Source organism: Trachurus japonicus, chromosome 10 (assembly GCF_045865225.1).
Source record: "Trachurus japonicus isolate A0001 chromosome 10, Traja_1.0".
Classification (NCBI taxonomy): Eukaryota; Metazoa; Chordata; class Actinopteri; order Carangiformes; family Carangidae; genus Trachurus; species Trachurus japonicus.
Window position 1 is genome coordinate 7,130,314 of NC_140916.1, and position 10,228 is coordinate 7,140,541.

Consider the following 10,228-nt stretch of genomic DNA (forward strand, 5'->3'; position numbering starts at 1 on the left):
GTGCTTTCTGAATGTGGATGGATGAGTCTGTTTGGAGTTTTTGTGTCTTGGAGAGAGAGAGAGACACACACACACAGGGAGATGGGGCTATTGGACAGGATACAACATGACATATTTATTCATTCATTCATTCATTAGGGAACAAAATCGACCTTTTAATTTTTTTTTTCCCAAACTATTACACCATTCCTAAAAGACCTACACTTACAGTACAAGCATAATTTACACATGCTACTCATGCACACACAAACACACATACACAACACAATAGACATCCTGTTTTGTGTCGTGTGTGTGAATGAGAAACCAGTGTGTCAGACCGTCTCCTGTTGACGTTCGTTGGGCTCCCAGAGGGAACCGGTTAAATGAGTCATTTATAGAGAACGGAGCAGGAGTGGAGCCAATTATCTCTAAATTGTTTGTCCTCTTTTTACCCAGGAGAACAACCAACAGACACAGGAACCAAAACCTCTATTCATACCCTCCATGACTAGGATATTGTCAGCAACAGCGTCACCAGTAAACTTGTAGAGGAGAAGTAGAAGATTTACATGGCTGAGAAAGTTGCCTTGTCTCCTGACTAATGTTAGCAGTCTGACGGACACTGACCTTTTCCCACGGTTTCACCCGGGGCAGACGATTAAAATGTTAATGTTAATTTTTGCCTCAGATAACTATTGCCCTAAGGTGACAGTTAAGTATTGGTTTGATAATCAGGTGAAGTGCGTTATCTAGGTAGCTAGGAAGGAGTGTAGATGCTGTACGCATATTAAATCCTTCCTCATGTCATTGCCCTTGTATTGCAAATGGATTCAAACTGTTTCAGTCACTTTTGATTACAAAGTATTTGAAAATATTCAACTCATTGGTTGAAATACTGTTATGCACAGAATGATCACTTATACAAAACATACCTTTTTATTTTAAAATATATTGCTGCAACTGTGTTTGTTTGTGTGGTCAGACACTAAAAGCAGCATGGCATGTTAACTTTGGCTGTATAAATGTTTTTTCATTTTCCATTATAAAATTATCGATCTAAGTTGTCAGGTCCCACCTGCAGTTCTAATACCATCATCAGTTTAATAATATGCCATATTTTCGTTATCATATTGATATTTCCTTCTACACTCAGTGTCAATAACAAGGTTAAAAAACTTGTTACATGAGATATTGTAAAGTTAATGGGTTGTATGTTTAAAAATTGATAGCTGTGCGCTTGGCCTCTGCTTGAAAGTCAGCTGTGGCGCAATTAAAGAAGAAATGTTGTTTCCGTTTTAATCCGACAGATGAATTGTTGGCCAGGTAGGACGAGTAGCTATAGAGGCGGGAGGACCAGAGGGGGAAAAGAGAGACAGAGCATCAAATCAATAGACTAATTAACAGACTGTCTGTCCAGTCATAGTTCATGTACCACTAACAGCCGAGCCTGTCCTTGTCGACTATCCATTCATTGTGTTTGTTAAATCAGCCTGTCCGTTGCTATAATAACAGCACAGCTGGCATAGAGCTAATTTATTGCTGCAGGCTCATACAGATGGTGGCACAGAGGTATCCATGGGAACAGTTTTCCAGGCCCCCCCTATTGTCTTATTGGGATTTATGGCAACGCCTGTTCAGATGTGCAGAGAGCATGACGACTGTAACCCATTGATTTTCAGGATGAGCACGCCACGGCCACGTACATTTCAATGCTGACTTGAATTCATAAATCACACAGAGCATACCTTTACCAGCAGCAACCTTTAGTATATTGCTTCTACATGACGTTTTGTGTTGCATGCCTCTGCCCTAACTGTAGCATTACAGATGTGGACAAAGATATGCAGGACACACAAAGGTGCTGTGTGATGAGGACAGCATGATGGGGGCGCAGTACATGGAGCACAGTGTGCAATGTAACACACACTGGTATATACAGTTTCACCTGTTGAAGCCTATAGCCTAGCATGCGCAAGCAATCTCCTGCAGAGAGAAATGTCAGAAAGTTATATTGACTTATGTGTTCAGTCTGAATTTTAACAAAACTGCCCATCAATGTTTGGGTTAAGTGTCTGCCTAGGTATGAAAAGACCTGTTCTAATAACCAAGTACAAAGCACAAATAGATATTAACAGTTTTATTCATGGTTTATTAAAAACAGATGTACTCCACTCATAAACAAATATATACATAAAGTCATAGAAACTGGCAACCTTTATCACATCTTCACACATATTCTATCAAACACAGTGACTGTGTTTGCTTGTCCAGTAAGGCATCAACTTGATGTTTAAAGCAACAATGATGTTGAAACTGTGATGGGGGAGCGGTTAATGGGGCCTTTCTTTGACACCACCACATGGTATTCATATCTGACACTTGAACTTTGGCATTTAATATAACATTATATATAACACCACACACAGTTAACTGACAGGCTCTTTGTCTGGTACTATTTATAATTTAGTCCAACAAAGGTGCTGTGCTGTAGTGACTATTGAAACGTCTTTATCAAATATAAGGCTCCAAAAAATAAGGACATGAAGAAAAATATCAGCCAGTCATTGACTGTTGAGTTTTTGCATCCAGGGAATGTTTCCATGTTAACTAAGCTTTTCTAGATCATACACATCTTTATAAACTCATAACAGATTGGAAAAGGAGATTAAATGGGTTTAACCATTACATTACAGTCAACCACTGCTTTATCACCCCACAGATGTGGAAAAGTGATTATTCGCTTATTTCAGATGTGTAAGTGATTGAGAGTTAATATCTTACGTGTCATAAAAGGCATGTAACAAGTTCATATAATGTGTTTCTAATGTGGCATTCAGGCATTGGCCATGGTTCCCTGGTGTCAGCAGAGATACTCAGACCGGGAGGTGTCGCTCTTATAGGTCATCTGGGAGTCTATGCTCGACCTAGAGCACAGGAGCATTCGCTCTGATTCGTGGGTCGCTCTCCTTGCCCAAAGCTGAGGTGGGTGAGAGTTCAAAGTTCTTTGTTTCATTGAAATTGTCTCGAACTTGACATAACTCTCCTTTTCAAGCTCCTCTTCATCCAAACCCGGGCTGCTTCCTTTGCAGTAGAGAGCAAGAATCTTGTAGATCAAAAAAGCAATAAGTGGCACAACCAAAGCACAGGCAATACCACTTATGATCATGAAAAATTGATCTCCCCCATCGTCCTCTACGTCTACGAGTGTGTAGAAATCAACGCAAGGGTCTTTTCCAGAATCACTTCCCTTTGCTATCAGGCAAACTGAGTACCTCATCCCAGAGGACAGTCCCTCTATGAGCATTTTCCCACTGCCAGCATTAGTCTCCTCTGTCCTTTTGACATCATCCTCGTCACCATAGGGTGAATATACAACTGTAAGAGGTGCATCATTTGCTAATCCATCTGCTGTCCAGAGCAGCACAGCACTGTCTGGTGTTTCCTCTACAATCCTCAGGTCTTTGACAGACTTGGATGGGTTACTTTTCTTGCTCTTCTCATCTGCTGCTAGCTTTCTCCCATCGCCTCCCTGCTGGGTCTTTGATTGCTTGATCGGCCCTTTCTGTAAACTATTGCTGGGAGTAGTTTTCGGCTTCTTGGGGACAGCAGGTGTTGTTGATGTTTTCGGGGCAACTGTGGTCGTCGACGAGGGCAAGTTTGGAGCGTCTGTCGGCGTGGTCAACGTTGTCCCTTGGCTGGTTGGTCCCGTTCCAGTCGACCTCACTGGTTCAATTGTGGTGCTCATGGTGCCAGCAACCGAGAGCGAAATCGTGGCTTCTGCGTTACCAGCGACATTCTTAGCTTTGCAGCTGTAGTCCCCGGCGTCTTTGAACAATATTCCATGTACGCTCATGATGGACCACCTGATGCCGTCCCCAGGTGACTCCTGAACTGTGGAGTGGAACAGGAACACAGAGCAGAGTCAGCATGGAAGTCTTAGCAAGTCTTGCCTTGCTTTGCCTGTTTTCAGATCGATTATGACACTAGTCCTGCAAATCTTTCAGTTAGGGATGCACATTTTGAAATTTTTTTCTGACCGATAACCGACGCTCGTTAACCGATTATTAACTGTTAAAGCAGATATCAGTGGAATGTTTTTGTTAATATAAGTCCTAAATAGTCCTATTTTCCGTCAGCAATCACTTACATGAAGTATTTCAGCCTAAACACGAGTCTCTCCGTCACTCTGCTCTACTGTAACCCGAGGAGAAAATTTTCCTTGTGGGATACAAGTGTTATCCAATGAGGGGAGAGAACGGCATGAAGGGCTGTGTGTGCAGCCAAGGGATGCCCGTGAATGTGGTGACGTAGCACGAGGACCAATTGATGCCTGACAAGGGCGGGGGCTGCTAACTCATGGTGCGTTCAAGGAAACTCGTACTTTGTGTTTTTCCTTCCTGTGAAGTCATACCAGTTCGATCTGGTACGAGTTCACGGGTCGGAAGTTACGAGTGGCCGTTATAGGGAACTTTCACAGACAACAGGACGGTAAAAACACGAGCTACGGGTTACCTGGAACGCTACCAAGTCGTAGTTGTGACTTGAAGCTGTAACTTACGGTTTCAAAAGCCTGCCTTGAACACAGCATTAGCCGAAACGGCCGTGCCACTGATATCTGCTTTAACCAATAAGATTAAGACGCTTGCGGCGCACGGCAAAAAAAAAAAAATTGATCACTCCAACCTGATCGCGATCATATGGAGGTTAGATCGTCCAATGTAGAACTGTTTTTATAAAGTGCAGCCAAACACCAGGCTGAAGGAACAGCAGAGCTCCTCTGGCACGTCCTTGTTTGTTTTTTTTTTGGTTTTTTTTCAGCACCGTAGTTACAGGTGATTCACATCTATGTCCATGTAGGCTACATTTATTGTCTGACCTTCCTTCATGGGGGCTGCTGCACATACTGTCAGTCCTCCTGTGTAACTTTTTGCTGCGAAATATGACTGAAGGCACGTGAACTCGACACGCCTCCATGATTTGACGACATAAGGAGCTAATAAAATAAATAAATAACCGATAGTATTAATGGTCAAAGTTCTTGTTATCGGTAAATGGTTAATCATGTACATCCCTACTTTAAGTAATTAAAACAAAAAAGTTTCAGTAATCTAACAGTTGTTTTTTTGTTTTGAAAAGGTTTAAACTTTCCAGAGGCCATATGTCATACCTGTGTTGTTCACTGGTGAGCCATCTGACTTAGCCCAGTAAAGAGCTGGTGTTGGAAACCCTGTGGCATCACATCGCAGGAGAACGTTACTGCCCAGAGGAGATGTTATCTTGGTTGCAGAGGTCATGACTGTTGGCTTTACACAATTGTCCAGTTCAGCACGCTGAAAAAGGACACCTGCCAGATTCTCTGGTCCACCGCAGGTCAGGAACAGGTCCATCAAAACCACTGGCGTGTGTGACATTTTGGAAATCTCAATCATCTTGGAGATTTTGCAGTCACAGAACCAGGGATTATCTTGGAGGCCTGAGGATGAAAAGTTGAGACAAATTGATTAGTCACTGCTGTTTCATGCCACTGCAGCATGAAATACCATCCATTAATTACATTCTTCTTCAAAATATTTTTGAGTTACCTAATGGAAAACATAGAGGATACAGAGATGGCAGTGTGCCTGTGCAAAACAAAACTCTAAGAATATTGTTGGAGACGGATTTGTAAAATGAATCATTCACATTAAGTCATAGCTGAACGAAAGCAGCAATTTATTGCGCTATGATGTGGCATTAGGGGGAAAAAAACCTTTTTACAAGTGTTTCTTCTTTTCCCAACATGGATTTACAACTTTATGAAAGCATAACAATCCAATAAAATAGGATAATAAAAGTATATTCCATGGTAAATTAAGTATAAAAGGAAACAATGGATACTTTATGGTTGCATGATGCTTGTAAGTTAGATGTATTTATCGATTTATTTACTTGTCAGCAGTGAACGGCCCCTGAGTGAAACCCAGAGACCTGTCCTATAAACTCCTTTACAACTTACTGTAAACACCTGCTACACAGGACCAATAGGTAAGCACATGTACTGGTGCATATGAAAGCCCTTTAACCAGATTAGTTTGTCTTAACAGTGGCAAAGCACCTTAACTTCCTCTGGCCCTCCTCCATTTTGTGGCAACACTCTCTTTGCATTAGCGTGTCTGTTAGTGTGAACATTTTCTAACACAACATTTTGTAATCAGTGTGTGCATAATCAACTCATCTGCAGTATTTGTGTGGTTGAAAGATGGTTTAACAAACGCAACTGGTTATTTTTTAAGCTCAAAATATGTATTAATCTTTTTTTCAAAAACAAGATTTACTCTTTTTTTCATAAATATTTCAAAGCAGTTAAGGTGAGGATCCCCTCATAAAATACTAACAGTAAATGCTTTTAAGATGGGCTAAAGAAGCTGTCTGTTTGTGCATGGTCTCCTCTTCCTACCGCCTAATCCTGTTTCTCCTTCAAGTACACCATTGCACACCGACAGCTTTTGTGGCACGGATAAGCTAGCTTGGCCTCATACAGCTTATTAACAGTATCCCTCCCACTGTCACTGCTTCACAGATACTATGGACATGACTATACTTACATGTGAGTCCAAAATGCATCCAACTAAAAAGATTTTGTTTTGTTTTAAAAAGATATAACTCGGCTGCAATTATATCCTAATACAACAAGTTCACACTATTTTCACAATAAGCAAGTATCATAAATCAGACAATTAAATTACTCCTTTTTTTTTCCTTAAACAAGCCACAGAGTGACAACCTGTAATTATTTGTTTAGATTTTTGATTTTACAACTATCTTGGTTTCATAGCAAGGGAGTGTGTTAAAGAAAAAGAGGCAAAGGAAGCACAAGCACGGAGATAGGAAAAATACCAGAAGGAATTTCAGTTTTTGTCAGCAGTGAGACAACAGTCCTATAAGCAAGTCGCCTTAATTCTGACATTTTAACAACAATTACCTCTTGTGTTTTTGTTTTTCCCCAAAAAAGCAATAATCTTTCTACCATTTGTTACAAATCAAACTCTTTGACTCAATGATAACCACAAGTTTGAGTTTGAAACTAGAAGTACGCAATTCCACTCTTTTACGAATCTGTAGTCCCTGTTAAAGATGAATACACCTTCAATATTCTTAAATTAAAAATGTATTGAGTTAATAAAACGTATTAACTTGTTAAGAACTGTAACATTTTGTTTGGACAAATACCCATAACATTCAGAATAAAAGGTCACTTCTCAGGTGGCCGAGTGGTTTGAGCAGGTCCCATATGGGCACAGTCTGCCCCGAAGCAGTAGATTGCCAGTTTGACTCCTGACTGCGACAACCTTTAAAACATGTCATTCCCCCATCTCGCTGTGCTAAAGGTTACTAACAAAAGTAAAATACATGCAAGGACTTTGACAGTGAATCAAAGACTTTTGAGGCTAGGTACCATCTTCCCCATCAGAAACTTTTCTCTAATGTTTTCTGTTGTTTAGTGCAAGTTGAACCTGTGGCCTGGTTAAATGAGCTATAGTGCATTTGCAATACAGTTTGCTTTTTTAATTGGACCAATTATTCTTGACCCCAGCTTGCATAGCCAAGAGATGCTGTGTTGATCATTCAACCATTAATTAGGGCAATAAATAAATAACACAAATTAAGCGTCAACTCTGCCACTACTTAGAATAAGCTAATTTGACTGTGTCCTGGCAGTCAATACCAGGGCAGGTTTGAGACAGCCACAACAAGTCTGGCTAGATTAACAGGTGATGGAACGATGTTCCTGAGGTAATTACAAATAACCCCAAAAGTGTCCTGCCATGGCCCTCTTTATATCCCTTAAAACCCAAGCCAGAGACGGCTCTTTCATCTTACCTAACACAATTTTCTGAGAGGCATTAGATAAAACAGGTGCTCCATTGAAGGGAGGCCAAATATCCATGAGATCAGACGGCAGGGTTGTTAATTTGTTGCTGGATAGATCCAAGTAAGTAATGTTGCGGAGGTAAGGGATGGCCTCACTGGGAACACCGGTGAGTCTGTTGTTGTGTAGATCCAGTGTCTTCAGCATGGGCATCTCTTTGAGAGACTCCCAAGGGAACATGGAGATCATATTTCCATCCAGCCTCAACTCATGGAGCACTTTAAGGTTGTAAAAACTTGCTGTATCCACTGAGCTTATGGAATTGTAAGTAATCCACAGGTAGCGTAGTTCCACTAAGTAGTAAAAAGCTTCATTTGGAATCCGGCGTATTGCGGTTTTCTCAACACGAAGTTTAACCGTATCCACTGGTACATTGACGGGGATGTCAGACATGTCCGGGTCATTGCAGAGCACAGATCTGAGGATGAAAGGAAAAATGCATATCACATGGTTTGAACATGACCATGACGAAATTGTTGCATTAAGTGTAAACCCATTTTCCAGTTGAGATGGCAGGCGATGTCAGTACAGAAGCATTTGAAAGAATTGGACGACCAGTTGAGAGTAGAGGATATAAATATCTATCTACATTAGCTGTCCATTCATTTATCCATCCATTCATGAATCCATCCATCCAGACTCTCTCTCTGTGATGTGGGATGCTTTTTCTGACATGACTGTAGTCCATCTAAAGGCCACTTCCAGCAAGGTCAGAGCTAATCACTCTCATCATAATTAGTGAGTAACCATGTGGGTTGACTTCCTCTGTAGGAGGAGGAATACCAGGAATTAGTTCTAGTTGTCATAAAGGCAAAAACAAGGAACCTGCTTCACTGGAAACCCTCTCACTAGGAGTTTAGTTAGCATTAAATGCTCTATACTATATGACATCTCTATAATGTTCACATCAGCAGTGTCACTAGACACATTGTCTCTGTTTTTACAATGGAAATATATTTCCAAAAATCAAACTTATTAGAGAAAATGAGGCCACACAGAAAGAGATGCATGGTGGAATAGGGTCCAGGGCTAACAGGACCAATTATGCAGATGGCAATTAGGTCTTTTTCAGGGATAAATGGATTGGTACTGTGCCAGGGAATGTACATTATGTCGATACTGGTCACCACAAACTACACTGTATTGGATTTGGATAAGCTTACTTTCATTTTCAGTGCCTTTGACCACTGTCTTCTTTTAAAATACTGGTATAACGATGGCTTCTCCCTGAACAGTACAATGAATGGCTCTCCGTTTAGTCACTTGTTGCTCATCCAGATCAGGCTCCACACCTGATTAACACACCCCAGTGGAGGCAGAGTGGCTGAGAGGGTTTTTCTGCCCCTTAGTGAATATATTAATATAACTTATTCACTGTCCTCTCTTAACTTACAATTGATTCAACACGCATCACACACCAGATGGTCTGTGCACTGTGGTTCTTATTGCAATACTCATTAAGATGGGTCATCATTGCTAAATGAGTCTCTGAAGAGAAGGAAACTTTTTTAAGAGCTGTTTCACAAACGCAGTGTAAGGTGTTACTGAAGGCAAAGGTGATCTAATTAAGAAAACTGTCTTTTTTTAATACAAATGTGATATAACTATCTTCAGTTTTAATTTTCCAAATTGGCAAAGTGTGTTTGTGTGTGAATGAACACAGTTAAAGTGCAATTTTTACCTGGATCCGGCTCCATCGCTTCGTCCATGCAAGACACAGGTGCACTGGGCCGGACAGAAGGGTCGGACCATACCGAGGCAGCATAGGAATACATGCACATAGAGAAGCCGACGCATGACTGCACCCAAAACGCTCACATGGAGGAGAGATCAGGAAAAAAGACATCCGGACTCATTGAGAGCCTGGTGAAGTATCCTTCCCAAAAAACAAATGTAAAATAATGAAAAAAGAGCTTCCAAAGTCCATAAGAAGGAACGGTGCAGGCTGGAGATCTAATTACAGTACAGGTGACCTGTCAGATTGACGGCTGGGGGAGGGGGGAGGAGGGAGGGGGGAGGGATTAGCCGAGGATTTCTTCGGTTTGACGGGGTCACGCAAGCCACAGGTAGGCAGTGGGGAAGGACCAGTCATTTCGACGTAGTGCTAATCAGCTAAGTCTGGAGGTTTCCTCTCACATGATCCAGCCACGCCTTTTCCTTAAGCACTTCAGTTACTATCCACACCATTACTTTTTCTCAAGGTTTGATGAATGTCCATTATCTTAGTCTTACCTATGACAAATGAACTGTGAGACATTTTGCTACTGTACTGTATACTTGTCTCGTCTAAATATAGTTTACCTAGAACCAGCCCGGTTTAGTTATATCCAATCACCT

At 41.2% G+C, this 10,228-nt stretch overlaps 1 protein-coding gene across 1 annotated transcript; it reads right to left on the bottom strand.

Annotated features, from left to right (window-relative positions):
- Positions 1-2,721: 2,721 nt before the first annotated feature.
- lrit3a (info leucine-rich repeat, immunoglobulin-like and transmembrane domains 3a) lies at positions 2,722-9,859 on the bottom strand. The gene is made up of 4 exons (XM_085789058.1): positions 9,573-9,859; positions 7,843-8,309; positions 5,150-5,455; positions 2,722-3,873 (listed from the first exon to the last, which is right to left on the bottom strand). Exons 1-4 carry the CDS (start codon positions 9,686-9,688, stop codon positions 2,843-2,845), a joined length of 1,920 nt encoding a protein of 639 aa, XP_085645184.1. The 5' UTR covers positions 9,689-9,859; the 3' UTR covers positions 2,722-2,842.
- Positions 9,860-10,228: the final 369 nt, after the last annotated feature.

What these genes read in the sequence shown, in the direction of transcription:
- lrit3a (XM_085789058.1), bottom strand. Translation starts at nt 9,688, where the DNA reads ATGCGTCGGCTTCTCTATGTGCATGTATTCCTATGCTGCCTCGGTATG. An exon ending in AGCGATGGAGCCGGATCCAG is followed by an intron (nt 8,310 to 9,572) that starts GTAAAAATTGCA and finishes TTTCATCCTCAG; the next exon opens with ATCTGTGCTCTGCAATGACC. An exon ending in CTCTCAGAAAATTGTGTTAG is followed by an intron (nt 5,456 to 7,842) that starts GTAAGATGAAAG and finishes TTTCATCCTCAG; the next exon opens with GCCTCCAAGATAATCCCTGG.